At 35.9% G+C, this 21,343-nt stretch overlaps 1 protein-coding gene across 2 annotated transcripts in view; it reads left to right on the top strand.

Annotated features, from left to right (window-relative positions):
- LOC143223414 (solute carrier organic anion transporter family member 74D-like) overlaps window positions 1-21,343 on the top strand; it is a 60,680-nt gene that overhangs the window by 22,847 nt on the left and 16,490 nt on the right. For both annotated transcript variants that reach the window (XM_076451359.1, XM_076451358.1), the window contains exons 3-8: window positions 6-95; window positions 531-797; window positions 7,117-7,281; window positions 13,154-13,331; window positions 15,515-15,668; window positions 18,959-19,119. In XM_076451359.1, coding sequence (XP_076307474.1) covers window positions 6-95; window positions 531-797; window positions 7,117-7,281; window positions 13,154-13,331; window positions 15,515-15,668; window positions 18,959-19,119 — 1,015 coding nt within the window. The remainder of the gene's footprint in view (window positions 1-5; window positions 96-530; window positions 798-7,116; window positions 7,282-13,153; window positions 13,332-15,514; window positions 15,669-18,958; window positions 19,120-21,343) is intronic.

Below are 21,343 nucleotides of genomic sequence, written 5' to 3'. Positions count from 1 at the left end.
TTCAGCTATTACAATTGGTGTCAGGATTTTTGGTCCGACCTTCGGCTTTCTCTTGGGATCATTTTGCATCGGAGTTTACGTAAATTTTCCATTTGGTAAGATTCATTATTATGTTCTTTGTTATTATTGGATTGATTTTTGATAATTTCATATATTTCAACATTAGATAAAAAATACTTTTTGGCTTTCTTATGTTTATTGAAGCATAGTTTATTAATTCATAAGGTTTTCAAAAAACAATTTCTCTTTTTCATTTGAAAATCTTACAGATATTCAACTCAAAAACAGTTTTGGAAAAAGTTCTCCAGGTTCATAAGCTTCAACAGATTTATCTCTTGACACAAGAAAAAGAGAACATTCTTACTTAGTGGAACAAGTTCATGCTTCCAGTAGTTTTAAGACAATAAAAAATTAATACAGAGTTTCTCTATAAAACGAATTCTACCTAAAAACTAATACATTGTCTCGAATTTAAGCACAGCGAATCTTTGTGTTTCTTTGTTTATTTTACGTAATATTTTGTCTTGCAGAAACTTCGAACAACCTAACACCAAATGACCCACAGTGGGTTGGAGCTTGGTGGTTAGGCTTATGTATGGTTGGAGCGACATTGTTTCTCACAGTTTTCCCAATGGCATCCTTTCCTCGTAAACTTCCACAGTCTTATTCCTCTCCTCAACGCCAGGTGGCTATTGTACAGTTAAATGGTCAAGTGAACAGAAAAATGTGCAACAACAATCAACAAGAAAAGGCTTTGTTAGGAAAACATTGTCCGCAAAAAAATAATACAACGAAATGTGAGTAAAATAGAGAAATATACCATGTTGTTATAAATATACCATGTTGTTATAACTAAAACACTCGTATTATTATAACTGATTTTAAACTCATTTACAAATTAAATCACATAATCCATACTCTGAACACTTTGCTTTTAAAGATTTTCATTATTACCACAACGTGCTTGAATAACAAAGTGAAGTGTTTTTCAAGATGGTCGCGCATTAGGATGCGAGTGGCTCATCTTGCTGACACATGTTTCTTACACACTTCACAATTATCCAATGTTTGAGCCATGTGATCCGTACATCAACAGTTATTCACTGACCATATCTCATCAGAAGTGTTTTAACAATACAAGTTCTTAGGATTATGAAGTACTTCTAAAGGTTTGTTATACGTTGGTTTTCAACAGACAGATATTGGAAATGTAAAGAGTGGCGACTTGGGAGGTCATGGTGATATCCAGCAACTTGTTCGGTTAATCTGTGTTATACCCTTCTCATAAAGAGGGAGCTCGTTAGACACAGATGAGTATGAGGAATGGGTTTTGGTTTTATATATGTAAAGCCAAACAACAGGCTATCTGCGCTCTGTTTGTCGCAAGGAATTGAATCTCGGATTTTAGCGTTGTAACTCCGTAAACGTAGCGCTAACCCACAGGGGGTGAGTACATGAAGAGTGTCGGTTATCATTTGTAGGATTTTCTATTTCATTGTTACACAGAATTCAAAAAATATTTGTACAGGAATACCTCGCAATCACAAATACAAGAACTTTCTCTTAAGCTCAGATGCGATTTGAATTTCCGCAACGATAATTTTGAGTTGATACATTAGAGGAACCACCTTGTTACAAATAGCCACTGCTAACCCTTGAACTTATCTGAAAAAATAGTGAGAATTTTCTGTTACTTATGGCAACACCATGATCACAAAACTCAAAGCGAATTTTTGCATCTAAGTGACACGAACCGTGAACCCTAGGAATCATAGTTTATGTACGTTAACCTATAGGTTACGCTCAACCTAACTTTATTGGCATATTTCTATATGTATAAACAGCTATCTGCACTGTGCTCACTATAGGGATTCACACCCAAAATTTTAGCGTTAAAAGTCCTCAAGTTTACACTTTAACCATCATGGGACACAATCATAAGAAATATATAATATTACTCCAAGTTAATAATCTTCATTCCTAAAACAACCGATAACTGAAGTTAACCTTCCAAACTTTGTTTAATTAATTCTCGACAGTTCATTTGTTGTTCACTCAGAATATCTTATTCAAGAAACGTTTGGATGTTGAAGTTTCCAGTTACAAAATAATTTTAGGCTTAATTAAGATACGTAGATATGAAAGAATGATATATATATATATCATAAAGAGTTTTAAACACTGACTTTTTCCTTGGGAATAATAATCCACGCTACATTTTTAATGTACTAAGATCACTTGTTTATTTAAATAACGTAAGAAACAACTGGTAATTTTAAAACAACTGGAACACCAACTGTTTCAAGATTATTGTTTTTTGTACCAACTTTAGATATAATGACGCATTTCACTTACTTTTAACCACACATTTGGAGAAGTTGGAAGACAAATACACACAATGATACTCAGTGTTTGTATGTTCTGAAAATGTGCGCGCACCTTAAGTCAACGCGCATGGAATATAAACATAAGACCAATGTAAGTATATTTTAGTACAACCTTTACACAACAACATATTAAAAGCTCATCAAAAGTTTTTAAAAGCTCTAACGTTAGGTAATAGAATAACATTATAAGTTTAATTATTCCCAGCTTAAAGTATGATAACGTTTGCCCCTAATTAAATCAAAGAAAGATACGTGAACAATATATACTTCTGTTAGTTTTGTAAGGTATACTTAATAAAGATATAACTAATTTTAGGCCTAAGATAAGAGACTTACAGATTTCGGTGTCTTCGTTAGAAATATGTTGTATTATTCTAGAAATCCTATATTTAAAGTAGTATTGTTGCAATGCAGATACTAATTTGACCACAAATGTTTTGCGATACATACATAAATACATATTAATAACGAATTTCTGAGTCAACCAAAACGCATGTAGTATTTCATCACGGAGATGGACACGTACGGGTTTCCCTCTACTTTCTTGCAAAGTTTACGGAATGTATACCGTTGTATGAAAAATCTAACGGTATTTGTCAAACGCAAAAATAATAAAACTGAAAGGGATACAATGATCTTTTATCAGGTAGAGAATTTTTTTTGCTAAACATTGCTAAGGTCATGGTGTTATTGCAATACAATATCCATAGCGATTCTTGCAGGGAAGTTAAACACCAGAGTTGTGACGACAACCAACAGATTTTCTTGCACATGTCTCAGAGGGAAAAGATCAGAAGCACCTGATTTGAAGTTTACTTGATAAGGAAGCAAAATGTTTGACGTGTTAATCAATGCTGCAAGTGTGAACGCGATCATGACATGAACCCAAATGCAGAGAATTGTTTGTTTGTTTTGGAATTTCGCACAAAGCTACTCGAGGGCTATCTGTGCTAGCCGTCCCTAATTTAGCAGTGTAAGACTAGAGGGAAGGCAGCTAGTCATCACCACCCACCGCCACCTCTTGGGCTACTCTTTAACCAACGAATAGTGGGATTGACCGTCATATTATACACCCCCACGGCCGAGAGGGCGAGCATGTTTAGCGCGACTCGGGCGCGAACCCGCGACCCTCGGATTACGAGTCGCACTCCTTACGCGCTTGGCCATGCCAGGCCCAAATGCAGAGAAAGGACACCGTATAGGAGAACAGAGAAGAATTTCTATGTCAAACAATTGAAGAAAAATACGTCTAAAAACAGCTTAGGCATATTTACAAAATCGTGGACAGCCATGGACATAGAGGCAAAAGTGGTTAACTTTGTATAGCTAGAAAACTATTATATCTATATGGAAAACAACAAACATAAGAATAACTAAAGCAAAAGACTTCTCAGATCAAGTTCGAGATATTTCTATATTTCATTAGAATTTTTTCGGATTTCGCGTGAATACAATTTTGTTACCCAAAATTATACGATTGGTCAGGTTGACTCAGGGATTCATTGTCGATATTGTTTGTTTGTTTTGCTTTGAATTTTGCACAAAGCTACACGAGAGTTATCTGTGCTAGCCGTCCCTAATTTTACAGTGTGAGACGACAAGGAAGGCAGCTAGTCATCACCACCCACCACCGCCCATTCTTGGGCTACTCTTTTACCAACGAATAGTGGGATTGATCGTCACATTATAACGCCCCCACGGCTGAAAGGACAAGCATGTTTGGTGTGACGGGGATTCGAACCCGCGTTGTCGATACAAGAAAGTAAGCTGTACCGGTTGAATATCTAAATTTATTCGGTTTCATCGATAAAGCCCGGAATGGCCAGGTGGGGTAAGGCGTTCGACTCGTAATCCGAGGGTCACGGGTTCGAATCCCCGTCGCACGAAACATGCTCGTCCTTTCAGCCGTGGGGGCGTTATAAAGTTACGGTCAATCCCACTATTCGTTGGTAAAAGAGTAGCCCAAGAATGGGCGGTGGTGGGTGGTGATGACTAGCTGTCTTCCCTGTCGTCTTACACTACTAAATTAGGGACGGCTAGCACAGATAGCCCTCGAGTAGCTTTGTGCGAAATTCTAAAAACAAACAGCTCTCGTATGGCTTTGCGCAACATTGAACAACAAACAAATAACATAAAAAGATTAAAACAACAAGAAGAAGAAAGTAAAAGAAGCTAGAGTAAAAGGTCTAAATGACCGGAAATGAAGCAAAACACTTTTATATATATGTAAGGTAGGAGAGAAATGGCAGTTTTAAAATAATTGGAACACCAATTGTTTGAGGGTTGTTGTTTTATATACCAAATTTAAATATAATATAACACATATATATTTATGTCAAATACATAGACCAATCAAAATATCACTTTATAAAACTTGAAAACAAAAATTCACACAAAAACACTCAGGACATGTGTCGTCCATTCTCTTCGAGCCATAAGGTACTTACTAGTTTCGTGCACGGACACCGCATCACAATATATATTGTTGTGGCGCCCTCTACCGGTCTGTTAACTAACGTTTCAATAAAAAAAAACCTTCAAATCTGAACCTATTGTATTCATTTATACATGATAAAACGTTTATTGTATGTAGTCCCGTCACTCCAAAGGCTTTTCAATTTACAATTACATTATATGGTATCTGATTGGTACGGAGCTAATACTCACATTTTCAACTTAATATTTGAAATACGAATTACAATTTACTGTTTCATATATATAAAATAATGCGTAAACATTTGCGATGATGAGAAACCCCACTTGAAGTAAAAATGTATTGTCAAGACGGCTGGTATGGGTTTTAGCACTTTAATTAAAATAAAGTACAGAACAACATTTCGACCTTCTTAGGTCATCTTCAGACTGATCTCAGGAACGTTGTTCTATAGTTGTTTGTTTTTGAATTTCGCGCGAAGCTACTCGAGGGCTATCTACGCTAGCCGTCCCTAATTTAGCAGTGTAAGACTAGAGGGAAGGCAGCTAGTCATCACCACTCACCGCCAGCTCTTGGGCTACTCTTTTACCAACGAATAGTGGGATTGACCGTCACATTTTCACGCCCCCACGGCTGAAAGGGTAAGCATGTTTGGTGCGACGGGGATTTGAACCCGCGACCCTCAGATTACGACTCGAACGCCTTAACCACCTGGCCATGCCGGGCGCTCTATACTTTAATTTAATTAACGTGCTTATACCCATACCAGCCGTCTTGGCAATGCGAATGAGTAAACATCTCCACCCCCCAGTGGCAAAGTGGTATGTCTACAGAGTTACAACTCGTTGCACAAGTAACGTATTGTGTACCTTGTGCTCTTAACTTGATTACAACGTAACTGAAGACTGATGTGGAATGAACCGTTTTGTGTCACCCGGTGGGTCAGCGATAAGTCTGAGAGTTCACAACGATATAAATTGAGTTTCGATAGACCATTGTGTAGCTTTCTATTTAATAACCACACCGACATTACCATCTGGTTGTGTAGCTTTCTATTTAATAACCACACCGACATTACCATCTGGTTCTCGTATACATTTATATTATTCAAGTGATAAAATTTTACAAATGCACAATTACTAGTTTTTACATTGTAATTTTCTATCTACCTTTTATTCATCATTCCTACTGTAAACACAGTGATATCAAATAATTTAGGAAATGCTACAATGACCCTTAATTCTAGCACTTGTAATCACTCTCATGTGACATTGACTGTTAACCAAAAAGCAATTTCATTATTAATCTTTGCTACAGGAGTGATTAAGATAATGATGTACAAGGTGATTATAATTAGTAACTAATGGTTTCTTGTTCCCTCAAGGTTAGTTACACTTAACAGATTGAATAACTGTAATACACAGATCATTAAGAGGTAACAATAGAGAAAATCTCTCCGTTTTTCATTAATGTATCTTGAAATCAAATTTCATCAAAGACACAATAAAAATTTTAAGTTTTATTCACTAAAACGTATACGTGTCACAGCGTTTCGGAAACTGTTACAAGAAGATGTTCAATACAAATGAATTGTAAAGAATATTTTAAATCACATAAACTTTGAAAACAAACAAACAAACAAACAAAAAATACAGTTTTAGATATTGTCAGCAACTGATAAACCTCTCAGTCCAAGAAACGTATTGCAGGTACTATCAAATGGCTCATCTAGTGCCCTTCAAAGTTTTGTAATAAAGATTCATCTAGTGTCCTTTAAAGTTTCGTAATATTTATCTAGTGTCCTTCAAAGTTTCGTAATAAAGATTCATCTAGTGTCCTTTAAAGTTTTTAATAAAGATTCATCTAGTGTCCTTCAAAGTTTTGTAATGAAGATTCATCTAGTGTCCTTCAAAGTTTTGTAATATTCATCTAGTGTTCTTCAAAGTTTTGTAATAAAGATTCATCTAGTGTCCTTCAAAGTTTTGTAATAAAGATGAACACTTGTAAATTCTCTCCCTCTCCAAAATAACAACAAAATAGTCATGATAACGTATAATAGATCCGATACACAAGTATGCGTGGCTGTCCATCTAAATTGTTGGTAAATATGATTAATTTTGTAATAAAATAATCAATTATTTAGAATTTTGTAAAGAATACGTTTAGTTCTATCTTCATTAACTAACAAAACATCTTGGATGAGGTAATAAACGTTTTATTATTACAAGTGGACTGTTTGTACAAGAAAACAAAAATGTTGATTTTTGGTAATTACGTTTTTCTTTATTATTTTAGCTTTTCCACAGGCCATGAGACGACTGCTTAAGAACGAGATACTGCTCTGTCGGACAGCCAGCAGCGTTCTTCATATCATGCCTATAGCAGGGTTGTACACGTTTCTTCCCAAATACCTGGAGACCCAGTTCCAGCTGAGCCCCACTAAAGCCAATATAATATCTGGTAGGACAGGTTTAAAACTAATGCTTCAGAAACAAATGAAAACATTAAAAAATATTTCACACACACACCACAAAAACCAAATGGGAGGAAAAGTATATCTTGCGCTATATTGCGATACACTGAATGACGACAAAACGATTTCTTGTTTGTTTTAAAATGTTCGCACTAAACTACACTAGGGCTATCTCTCTATAGCCGTTCTTAATTTTTAACTGGTAAATTAGATGGGCGGCAATTCATCAGCAACACCCACCGCCAATCCATGGACTACTCTTGTCTGATCTGATAGATGAATTTCGTTGTCACTCTTACAAAACTCAGTGATGGTCCCAAACCTCGGAACGCAAATTCACACACTAACCACCAGGTTATGCCCAGCCTATTAGCTTTAGTGGACATTATTTGTATTTGTTTTGAATATCGCGCAAAGCTACTCGATGGCTATCTGCGCTAGCCGTCCGTAATTTAGTAATGTAAGACTAAAGGGAAGGCAGCTAGTCATCACCACCCACCGCCAACTCTTGGGCTACTCTTTTACCAACGAATAGTGGGATTGACCGTCACATTATAACGCCCCACAGCTGAAAGGGTGATCATGTTGGTGCGACCGGGATTCGAACCCGCGACCCTCAGATTACGAGTCGAACGCCTTAACACGCTTGGCCATGCCGGGCCTCACATTATTTGTAATTCTTTATGCCAAGCAAGTCCAGGTGATAGGTTTTATTTGGAAAATGAAAACCCAATGATAAGACCAAAATTACATTCTCAAAATGTATATTTTTCACTAGTTGCAGTTTTCGTAAAAATCTACGTTTATAGGAAGAAGTGAACAGAATGGTCCAAAATGTCTCGATAAATAAGTTTTGATAACAGTAAAGCTTAAAAATTTGTTTTATACCTCGTTAAACTCATAAACCGAATCAATTAAGCTTAAATTAGTTAATGTCAGTAAGGCCTAACACCACTATTAAACTTAGAAAATCAGCCCATTATGCTCAACATAGTTGTCAATATATAGTAATTTTACCATTTTGAATAATGTTAATGTTTTAGTATATTTGAATGGTCTGGAACATTTAATAATAGAATAGTATAATGTTCTGAAAACATAGCATATATTTAATGGAACTAATTCAAATTATGTGTTTTAACATTTAACCTCTATCTGCTATTATGTTAATCCAATGTTGTGACCTAACATTATTAATGTTTACTTGTTATTACACCATGAGGTTATAAAACATGTTTTTGTTTTGTTTTTATTAGCTAAAAGGACCCAGGACAATGCATTACATAATAAATTCTAACCACCATGTTCAGAAACATGATGTTAAGATGCAAAGTTTATAATTATTTGTAAATTTAAGTACATACAAGTTCCGCTTGAAATAGTACTACAATTGATTTGATTGTTGTCAAACGTAAAGCTGCACAAAGAGATATTTGTGCTCTGCCCCCTAGGGATATCGAAACTCGACTTTTAGTGTTGGGAGCCTGCAGCCTTACCGTTGAAACACTGGTGACGCTACATTCGGATTTTAACAAATAGACAAACGTCTTAGTTCTAGTGCTTCTATCCAGTTTTGTAACAGTACTCAAATATCTCTACGAGCAGAACTACGAAACAAATTAGCATTTTCATGGTATAGAAACCTCAATTCAACATTCCTCGAATCCTAAAGTTTGTCTTGGAACGAACTTTTACACGTATTTACTTTTAAATCAAAAATAATCAAACTTGTCACGTCAACTTGTGCAAAAATAGAATTATTATGCAATAGAGTTTTTATAACCCGCAAAAATTTTTCCAAGAATGGGGGGACAAAGTCTAAATCAACAATGAATATAGAGGGGAATATGTTTCTCATTTTTTACTTGGGGATCACGATATAAAAGTGTCAATTTGTCGAATAATCCTTTCTATTGGGTGTGTGTGTGTTTCTTATAGCAAAGACACATCAGGCTATCTGCTGAGCCCACCGAAGGGAATCGAACCTCTGATTTTAGCGTTGTAAATCCGTAGACTTACCGCTGTACCAGCGGGGGACTGCCTTCCTATTGGACGCCTCTCACTGGCACAACGATATTTCTGCTGACTTACAAGGCTAGAAACTGGGTTTCGATACCCGTAGTGGACAAAGTACAGGTAACTCATTGTGTAGCTTTGTGGTTAACTACAAACACATAATCCTTTTAAATTAATAATGATAATTATTTGAAAATTAACGATTTCTAAAACCAAGAATTACTGGGACATACATAGCTGCTTCCTGTAAGCGCTAAGTGAACAAAGATCTATCAGACAACGTTTCTAATATTGACGTGGATAATGAGTTGCTTTAGCGATCACCTGGTTGCATTTCGAAGTGCTATGAATCAAAAGTTTAACTTGTTTAGAAAAAGACATGATTTAACAAATATAACAGCCCTCACAATATGCTGCTACGTTATGTTTTTTATCTTATCAACAGATGGATGCCACGGTCTAGTGCTTCTCAAATTTCAATAAGATCTTCTTAATGAAATACGTTAAAGGGGAGAAAAAATGTAACTTTCATATCAGTATATAATATTATCACCGATTTCCCCTTGATCATAGTTAGACGAACCTACCAATTTCTGTTTTGTTACGCTTCCCACACCTTTAATTTATACTTCATTTTAAGAAATATTGCAATATAAATGGCTCATATTTTTACTAATGAGATATGTGAGATGAAATGAACCGCAAGTTCAGAGTTGGTATTTAACTTTTTATGCAAGTCAATCTAGTTTATATGAAAATTATTTTTTCCCCTTCTGGAACGTACTGTTGGGTGATACTAAATGGTATGCTGTATTATTCTGCAGTACCACTTGTATTTCTAAAATGTATATGTAAGTATAGATGTAAATATAGATAGTGGTAATATCTTTCTTGATTATAAGACATAATTTAACATATGCACTGCTGGCCAAAATCTTAAGGCCAATGAACATAAAGAAAAAATATACATTTGGCGTTGTTAATTTTGTTTGTTTTGAATTTCGCGCAAAGCTACTCGAGGGCTATCTGTGCTAGCCGTCCCGAATTTAACAGTGTAATACTAGAGGGAAGGCAACTAGTCATCACCACCCACCGCCAACTCTTGGGCTACTCTTTTACCAACGAATAGTGGGATTGACCGTCACATTATAACGCACCTATAGTTGAAAGGGCGAGCATGTTTGATGCGACCAGGATTCGAACTCGCGACCCTCGGATTACGAGTCGAACGCCTTAACACGCTTGGCGATGCCGGGCCGTGAGTAGTTAGACTCAACCACTTATTTGAGTAGAACTTCGAGAGATGAAAATAAGAAAAGGGAAAATAAAAATAAAAATAATTTTTCACCATTTAATAGGGAAACTGTGAGCACTATGAAATTAGCGTAAATATTAGCTGGTCAAAAGTTTAAGACCATACCAAAAAGAAGTCCTAAACAGGGTAGGAAGTGTCCAAAAAGAGGTCTCAGTAGTGAGTTGCACAGCCGTCATTGCAAGTAACTTCAAAGATTTGCTTTGGTATGATCGATAGATGCATTTGCAGAAGGCTAGCTGGAATGTTATTCCAAGTGGTGGAGATGGCTTCAAGAAGATCATGTACTGTTTGGAATTGACGTCCATTTCTATAGACTACCCTTGCCATCCACCCCCAAACATTTTTAATGGGGTTCAGTTCGGGCGAACACACTGGATGGTTGAAAAGAATCATGTTATTCGTCGTGAAAAGTCCTTTATCCTGCGGGCATTGTGGATTGCAGCGTTGTCCTGCTAAAAGAGCCAGTTATTTCCACACAAGCGAGGACTTTCAGTCAACAAGGATGCTCTCTCCAACATGCCAATGTAGCCAGCCGCTGTTTGACGTCCCTGCATAACCTGAAGCTTCATTGTTCCATGAAAGGAGAAAGCACCCCAGATCATGATGGAACCTACTTCACTGTGTCGTGTAGAAAATGTCTCCGGTGGGATATCCTTATCGTGCCAGTATCGTTGTAAGCCATCTGGACCACCCAGGTTAAATTTTTTCTCATCAGATAACAAATCCTTTTTCCACTTTTCTACGTTCCATGTTTGGTGCTTCTAAGCAAAGTTAAATCGAGGTGTTTCGTGGCATGGAAGGAGGCGTGACCTTTGCAGACATTTACTGTTTCTAAAGCCTAAAGCCTTTCACTCGTAGATGCCGTCTTATTGTTCTTGAGCTACATTCTGCGTCCGTAAGGGCCTTAATCCGGTTTGATGATTGGCTGGTGTCTTGCTGGATAACCCGTTGAATCCTTCTGCTCAACGCCGGCGAAATTTTCTTGGGCCGATCACTTGAAATTCTCGTTCCGTATCCCTCAGGGTCTTTTAAGAAATTTGCAACAGCAGTTTTACTACACCCAATATCACCAGCGATGGCACGTTGAGAGAGACCTTGCTTTTGCAGCTCGACAATTCTGCAACATTCAAACTCTGTCAACTTTTTAACCTTTGCCATGTTTTTACCCAATGTCAATGGGAGATGTTGACGACGCCAATGCTTGAACACAAATGACTAAATTTCGTTACATGTTTACCGATCAACGCTTCGTTTTAGTATGGTCTTAAACTTTTGACCAGCTAGTATTTAAGCTAATTTCATGGTGTTCACATATTCCCTATTAAATGCTAAAAAAGTTTTTTATTTTTATTTTCACTTTTCTTATTTTCATCTTTCGAAGTTCTATTCAAATAAGTGGTTGAGTCTAACAACGCAAAATGCATATTTTTTCTTTATGTTCATTGGCCGTAAGGTTTTGGCCAGCAGTGTATATATATGTTAGTAAAAATTAATGCATTTGATAAAGTTAAGTAAACAAAATCACAAGGAAGGACAACGTCATTAAAAACAGCAAATCCATACATCTGATTAATTATATTAGTTTGTTATATCTTAAAAACAACAACAACTGCAACAAAAATAAATTAAACAAAAAACGCTGCACTAATTAAGAAGATCCCAGGGTACAAGCTATAATGTAGGATTATAGTCGGAGGTGACTACGGAAGTAGGATCCACATTGCGGTGGGGATACACTGTCTATCAGTCTTAACTTCCATTCGCCAGTCTCGCATAAGATGGATGGAAGACTTCATACTAGTTTAATTCGTCTTATGTGCTATCAATTAATGACTTTCTACCAAATGAGGGCTGGAATGCTAACTTGAAGAGGTAAGTTTTCAACTTACATATCCCCAGATGGTAGTATCTTAATTTCTTATTCGTATTTTTATTTCAATTAATTTTTCTTCTTTACTTTGGAGAGCAGTCACCTTTCCACAACTGTCTCCATGCAGTAAAGGGTGATATCGATGTGGGACGTTTTGGGCTTGAATACCCACGTCTCGCTCTCCTAGTTTCTACTTTTATATCTATTGCTGCTCTTTTAATCCTTATATGAGACTGTCGAATGGAGGTTAAGACTGATAGACGGTGTATCCCCATTGCAATATGGGTCCTACTTCCGAGTCACCTCCAAAACCTATGGTACGTTTTATAATCCCACATTATATGATAGTTTTACCCTGTTATATATATATATTACGTTGAAAGCTTTCCTACATAGCTTCAATCTATTTATTTGAGACTGATATTTTAAGGTCAGAATTTGGTTTTGCATTATAATATTTGTTAAACCTTTTTTTTTTATAAGTTGTGTAGCTTGTGTGGATTTTTTTCGTGTGTGATTTTGAGTCTCGTCAGAGAAGCGAATAAAGCATCATGAACAAATTCAGTATGCATGTATGAAGGTTAAAGGAAAACATAAAAATATTTTAACATGTATATATTTACAGGATTTCGGATTAAATAATGTCCTCTTATTTCAGGGATGGCTGGAATCCTCGTTATGGGTGTGGGGATCTTCTTCAGCGGAACATTGATGAGAAGACTAAAACCAAGTGCCCGAATTGTGGCTGCATGGATAGCCCTAGCGGCATTTGCCTACTGTTTGGGGATGGTGGTCCTAATGTTGGTGGGGTGTCCTGTAAACATCAAAGTAAGCCAGTAAGTGTGCAAGTCTGTTTGTGTTAAATCAGTTATAACTTTGCGTCAGTTTTAATATATATATATATATCCTCCAAAACTGAACACAGCAGAGTCTCATAGACTGAACAGTCAAATTTGATTATTTTGAAGTCTATATAAAACCCATCAAAAATAACAGACTTATAAGCTAATAAATTTTATAATCAAAGGTTATTTAATTAAAGTTATTACGAATTGGATACACACAACCAAAGACAACATCAAACAGCACGCTGAACGTACTTAACAAATGTACTAACTTCTTTCACATTTGATTGTAATTTATATTTCACTGAATACAAAAACCTATATTGTTTCACATTTATATTTTAATCCATCTTAGCACCAAGGACTGGTGTTTTTTAAGTCAGACATTTGTGTTGAAAAACATCAATTTTAAAGATGCATCTTTGTACTCTGAGTGTACTAAGTGTTGTTAAGTGCTAATGTCAGTGGTTCCAAGGCAAGGGCCCGGCATGGCCAAGTGGGTTAAGACGTTTGACTCGTACTTAGGGTCGCGGGTTCGAATCCCCGTCCCACCAAACATGCTCGCCCTTTCAACCGTGGGGGCGTGATAATGTGACGGTCAATTCTCTTGTTCATTGGTAAAAGAGTAGTCCAAGAGTTGTCGGTGGGGTGTGACTAGTTGCTTTCCCTCTACTAAATTAAGGATAGCTAGCGCAGATAGCCCTCGTATAGCATTGCGCGAAATTAAAAAAAATCCAAGGCAAGGAAACCGTAACTAAGGTCGTCTTATGTTGGTAACCATATAGTGAAAACAAATTAAATGTTACTAGCGCATCTAACTTGCTATAATATATTACTTGACAGCATTTGCTGCACGAATTCTCAAGTGTTTATGTGCCCTTGACGAACCGTGGCAAGTTATAGGTTTTCGTTATTAAATATTGTATTCATTTTACTGTGGACCATACAAACGAAACTGTAGACATAAAATAAACTCAACAGTATGTGTGTCGCTGTACCGATTGATCAAAAGGAATCGACGTAGCTACGTGCCACATTATATGTTATTCATCATTAGAATTACGTTGCAGAATGTTCTTCACGAGTGGAATTCATAAAATAAACACAAGTTATTTACCTGTTACAAATATAGCTACGCATACTTCATGGTTTTATTTTAATGCTTTGGACGTTCCTTCTATTTATTCATCACTCATTTTCAACAACTTTTTTTTTTTCATTGGGTTTGTTAAAGAGAGAAGAAAAAAAACACATTTTTTTTTCTGTTTTCCACTTGCAATCTACTTTTGGTGGTTCTCTTTAAAATACACTCTTATGAGATGATTGCGGAGGTTTTTATCGAAAAATAAAATTAATAATATTTTAAAGAGTTTGTCGTAGCAGGAATCTCCCCTACTGCTATGCAAAAATCTTCCAGGTGGTGAGGACAGTGTTCAAGAACACAAGGTCCTGGCAGCATGCCAAGAATGTGCCGTCTCTCGAAAATAGTCGTGGCTAAAATGTAGTGGTACCCACTGTAAAGGTCACATATGAAATTTGTTTTTTCAAAGATATATACATATATATATTTGATGTATCCTTGTCAGAGATGCAAATGAACGACTTAGTTAACTTTTTAGGTCGGAACGAAACGACTACGTGTCCTTGTATACAAATAATAAAAAAACACTGGCAGGTTTGGTTATTACTTTTATGCATAAATTGTACAAGACATGTCATAATTATGTATAAATACTTTATCTGCAAATTACTCGAGGGAGTCAAATTACTTGAACTATCAGAGAATCTTGTTAGAACTTGCAATGTGCTTTTGTGACTTATTCATTAACGAACACCTGGCCCACCTACATTAGTAAGGTTATAGTATTTATCTGATTTGTAGATTGCTTTTGTACATTGGTGTATTAAATGATATAGTAGGACTACGGAAAAACATATTTGAATACAATACATGAGTTTCAGTTATAGTTTAGAGTATTAAAAGTGTTGAAATATATTTCATTGATGTGATGAAGCCATAATATTTTAACTTGACTGTTTCTTTTTTAATGATTTTATTTTTTACGTTAGACAAGTTTTTCTCAATAAAGATTTAAGTTTTCAACTTAATACGATAAGCCAATACAGTATGCACACTTTTTATTTATTTATCCAAATTAAATTAAATTTTTCAGTTCAGATGAGCTGCCATCTATTGACGGGTTGTGCAACGAAACCTGCAGCTGTCGACCCGGCATTTACTCGCCTGTTTGTGGCGGTGACGGGATCACTTATCTGTCACCATGTCTGGCTGGCTGTACCGAAGTTTCTGCCGATGACAGAAAAGAGGTAACCTTTGTAAAATAACAAGATCATCATGTCTAACGATGTACATGAAAAGTTTTCGTTTAGACATCAATGATAGAAGTACAGCAATGACATAAAAATATCTTATAAAATACTACAAGAAATGTGGACAGTACATCGTTAGAACAACTTGACGAATTTTTAAGTAGAAATTCCATCTCAGAACACTACTGAATTTCTTTACGCATGCTCTGCATAGGTAACGCTGCACTTGAAAATTTACATATTACCATAGAATTTGATCAAAGCGAACGACTTGTTTAGCATTTTCTGTGGGTTACTGGAATGTCAAGCTGTACCTTGACTATTCACGTGATTTAGTCGCCCTGAAGGATACGACTGTTTCTCTATACTTTGTGCCGATCACCTGTTGCCCACTTCGTGGAACGCATAAGAGCAGTTTTAGAAGGTGACAGGTGGACACTTTGACATCTCTCTGACTATACAAGTTTACACCCTGCTTTCAAATTAAAATCCGGGAACTTGCAGATTTTTTAACTATACCGCCATCTATCCAAAAACAAGTGGCAAATATTTTATGACTACATTATAAATTTAATGACGTTATGGAGATATGCATTCTTCATTCAGTGAAGTTACTTTATGAAATCCGTGTGTAAGTTTAGCAGTTTGATTAGAAGAAAACTGCCAGATCCCATCAAACTAAAACAATATATAGTTTCATTTCTTTGTTGTTGTTTATAAAAGTGAAATTGTTTATTTCGGCACGTTTCATAATTATCACATGCTACGTTTAATAGGATTTCAGAATAATTTATAGAAGTTGAACCTGCAGTAAGTTCACTCAACTTGTTGAATGTCAGATTAACTAATACTTGCGCATACGTTAATTATATGTTGTTTCTGGTGCAGTGCAATTAAACAGCATTTCTTAGCTTGTAATGTATCAATAATGAGCCTTTTCTCGTTCGCACGAAATAAAATGGTGAATAAATTTTAGTATTCATATGGCTAACAACATACAGATATATCCCCAAAGTAAATTGTGATGGAGAATCGTTGGGGCAAATAAGTAATCGCACTTGGTTTAGCGATAAACCTGTTCAAATACTTTTGATTGGTGAATTGTTACGTTTATTTTTATCTTTGAGTGCAAAATGAAACTACAAGAAAAATATGCCAGAAAATTCCATGTTGTTATCTGATTTTAAGCCGTTAACTACACCTTGACGACGAAATAAGTAACATAAGCCTGAAAATCCAAATAATCAGATTTTCACCAATCACTACTTTGATCTAGAAATATTATCTAAAATGCATCTTAGTTAAAGGTGCATGTGACGCCCACCAGTACAACTACTTTGTTTGTTGTTCGTGGTGTTGTTTTCACAACGCAAATAATGGGTTATCTTAACGCAACATCATCACCTTTAATTCGCTGTTTTCAGTTACAACATGAGCGTCTTTATGGTTGACGGTTTTCTAAATTTATGTTCGTGATAACAGTATTATACATTTCTTTAGATTTATTGTGGAATTTCGCGCAAAGCTATTTGAGGGTTATCTGTGCTAGCTGTCCGTAATTTAGATATGATAAGCTAGAGGGAATACAGCTAGGCAACGCCACCTACTGTAAACCTTTGGGTTATTCTATTGCCATCGAAATGCCGAGCATGTTCGTGAACGGGATTCGAACCTGCAACCGCACATTACGAGTCGAGTGTTTAACCATCACTCTCGATTTGGTTTGGGTTTTGATGTTTTTCAACATATTGCTGTCATGTATCGTCAAGATGTTTAGAATATAACTGCTGTCCTTTCTTAAGTTGTTGAAATATTTTTATAAAGGACATTGGACCAGCTTTGACGTAACTTCGCATTTATTTAATGATAGCCCCCCAGTGGCACAACGGTACATCTGTGAACTCGCACCGTTTGAAACCGGGTTTCGATACCCATGGTGGGCAAAACACATATAGCCCATTGTGTAGTTTTGTTCTTGGTTCCCAAGAAACAAACAAACAACACGTAAAGGTAAAGTGCTATCTTAAGACAATCCGTAAGGTCCAAATGCTTAGAAAGATAGGTTTCGATACTTGTGGTGAGCACAACATACACAGTCAATAGTGTATTTTTGACCTCAACAGCAATGACAATAGTTGATACTAATAGCTTGTGATATTTGCCCCAAAACAAGACCAGCGGTCTCCAAATGTCAAATGAAGTTTCATTTATAATGGCGCATTGAAACGATGGTATATTAACATATTTGCTGTTTTACTGACAACAGACGTTCAAGTCTACCATATTTCATGTTTTAATATCGTATTTATTGTTGCTATTGATTCTTAGCGTGATAATTGTAGTATCCAGTATTTGACTTCTACCGGATTTCGTCGGTTCTGAGACTTGGAACCATTTGGGGATGTTCGTTGTTTTTTAACTTTAAATATACAAACAATTTTAGTGGTTTCACCTTATCTTTTACTTACGTAATCAGCTATCTTTCTCTTTCAGTCCCGATCTTCAATAACATTTAAACTCAACCCCTCACCCCCGGTCATACCTTATGATGGTACTTTTGATACCACATTTCAGTCTATATTCAATCATCTTGTAAATAATGTTGAACACTTTAACAGAATAATGTAATCTGTAAGGATTCTTAAGTAGAACACTATTGTTTGCACAATCTTGGATCCAATAATACGTAACTATCCAGATGTCATACGTGCGTAGGTAAGGAGCATGCACTTCTCGCATAGGATACTTGGATTTTACAAGTAAAATACGCAAGACATTAAAATATGGTTTTGAAGATGGGAAATTTCAAAAGAATACTATGCCGGATGAGAAGTACGTTTTAACCGAAAGGTGGAGCCAGCTTTGTTAGATAAAATATTAGAGATATAGTACAGACAGTTATAGAAAGGTACGTGCATGTTTTGTACTATTTTTACTGTCGGTTTCGTGTTTGTTCTTTTCACTTGGCACATTTGTTATTGTTTATTAGCAGGTTTCTTTTCCCGAACTGTTTGGATTGAAAGCACGATAACCTTAAATGCACGAACACAAATAAATTGTTGTTTACTTACATAACGTTGTTTGAATTATTAATTTGTTGTTACTTGTTTAAACACAACTACGTCTGAGACATATACTGTATTTCATAGAGTACACTGTTTGATAACTATATTTAAACAGTTTTAGTATGACTAACTTATTTTGCAAAAATAAAAGTGATTTGTTTGTTTCCTGATTTTCATCGAATTTAAACAGAACATTTTTTTTTTTTTTGCTTTTCCACTTAGTTTACCTTCAGTAACTGCCAGTGTCTTGGGAAGAACAACACGGCCACAAACGGTTATTGCCCTCTACAATGCAACAGTCTAGTGTGGTATATTATAATATTCTCCGTATTTGTTCTCATTCACTCGACTTCAGAAGTCGGATCTATGTTATTAACTCTCAGGTGAGTTTCGTCTCATTCTACGATTTAACTATAACAACGAGTTTTTGATACAAATTTCGTAAATTGTCTGTTATGTGAAAAATATTACATCGTTTCGGAACACAGCAACGTGTTATGTAAAAAATATTACATCGTTTCGCAACACAGCAACGTGTTATGTAAAAAATATTACATCGTTTCGCAACACAGCAACGTGTTATGTAAAAAATATTACATCGTTTCGCAACACAGCAACGACTCTTGTAAGTTTAAATTATTCTCTTTTTACTGACACTTTGAGTGATTAACTAACTGTTTTGAATCTTTCTAATACCTTTTTTAGCATTTATTTTTTGTACGTTTAGGTATATGCACGTACTTGTACAGCAACAAAATATTTCTGAAGAACATATGACTTTGCTTGATGGTTCGAAATTAACGCTTTAATAATGAATTTGATCTTGCATATGCGATTAAACTTCAATTACAACACAATAACTCAACAGTATCTTTAATCACTCTCAACCAGTTTTAAACTACCACCAGGATTTGCGCGTGGGACCTTTTAATTTATTATCTAGTGTATAATGCATTTGTTTAACACTGAGATTAGATTAGTCGAGCACATAAACAATTTCAGTGTTCAGCAACACGGACTAGTGCTTGGGGTAGAGTTTGTGTAGTGTGAAAAAAATGCAATCATAAGTGCCATTAATTAAACATGGACTTTTTAAATTACTATGGACTATTCTGCGTTTTAAGTGACCTCAAACGTAATAATGACCTTTTGGCTCTCGTTCATGTATCCTGACTTACAATGAGTTGTAGAAAAGACACACAGATATATTTAATATACCGTATTATGTTAACTGTAGTGGTATCACGTGACTCTTGAGGTTAAAGAAGGTGATAATAGTTTAGTTCTATAGGTTACAACCAGATACATACTTGACATTTCGTTTTATTATGTGTTACTATTTTGTCACTTCACTTGTTTGTTTCACACTCGAATAGATTGGAATATTGTAATAAAAAGCCTTACTTGGATATTCCAAACACTTTGGTCACACTAGTTCCTAGGTTGTTACAAGACGATATATTTACACACGAAACAAATCGTGTTTTACGATTACTTTCTTTTATTAGAATTATATATTATGGTGTGATCTAAATTTTGTCCAAAGAGTTTAATGTTGGTCCTTATCGCGTCCTATCAACTGAAATAACGATCGCCTTCGAGGTAAAATATAACATCGAGAACCAGTCCTTGTATTTGCACAGTAAGTTGTATACGTAGGTCGATTACTTTTCCGTTCGTTTTATAATTTTAGATATGTGAAAAATAATTAACATATTTACCACAATTCAGGTTTATGATTAGTTTGTTTTGAATTTCGCGCAAAGCTACACGAGGGCTATCTGCGCTAATCATCTCTAATTTAGCAGAGTAAGACTAGAGGGAAGACAGCTAGTTATCACTACCCACCGCCAACTCTTGGGCTACTCTTTAACAAACGAATAGTGGGATTGACCGTCACATTATAACGTCCACACGGCTGAAAGGGCGAGGATGTTTGATGCGACGGATATTCGAACCCGAGACCCTTAGATAACGAGTTAAGGCCTTAACCACCTGGCCATGCCGGGGCCTATGTTCATAAAACACATTAAACTAAAATGAAATTCTCTATTAAAACATTTACGACTTTTCTGCACTGCACACAATCTGAACTTTCAGTACAAACACGTTCGCCTTACAGATTTTTGTTTGTTTTTTGAATTTCGCGCCAAGCTACTCGAGGGCTATCTGCGCTAGCTGTCCCTAATTTAGCAGTGTAAAACTAGAGGGAAGGCAGTTAGTCATCACCACCCACCGCCAACTCTTGGGCTACTTTTTTTACCAACGAATAGTGGGATTGGTCGTCACATTATAACGCATTCACGGTTGAAAGGGCGTGCATGTTTGGTGCGACGGTGATTCGAACCCGTGACCCTCAGATTACGAGTGGAATGCCTTAACCCACCTGGCCATGCCGGGCCTTTTCATTACTGATCCAGATATTTTGGTGAAAATACACTTCTTCCATAATCAGTTTCCAGTGTAATTTCTTTGCTTATTTGTATTTAAACTTCAACATTTATCTGAAATATTGTTTATAAGTGTACCGAAAATCTCAAATAAACAAGTTGTTTTCATCTGAGAAACGTATAGGTTCTATTTTTTTGTCCGTTGTTCAAGATTTCG

The sequence above is a fragment of the Tachypleus tridentatus genome, chromosome 8 (genome assembly GCF_004210375.1).
Source record: "Tachypleus tridentatus isolate NWPU-2018 chromosome 8, ASM421037v1, whole genome shotgun sequence".
Taxonomy (NCBI): Eukaryota; Metazoa; Arthropoda; class Merostomata; order Xiphosura; family Limulidae; genus Tachypleus; species Tachypleus tridentatus.
This window is presented reverse-complemented; position numbering and strand designations above follow the sequence as displayed.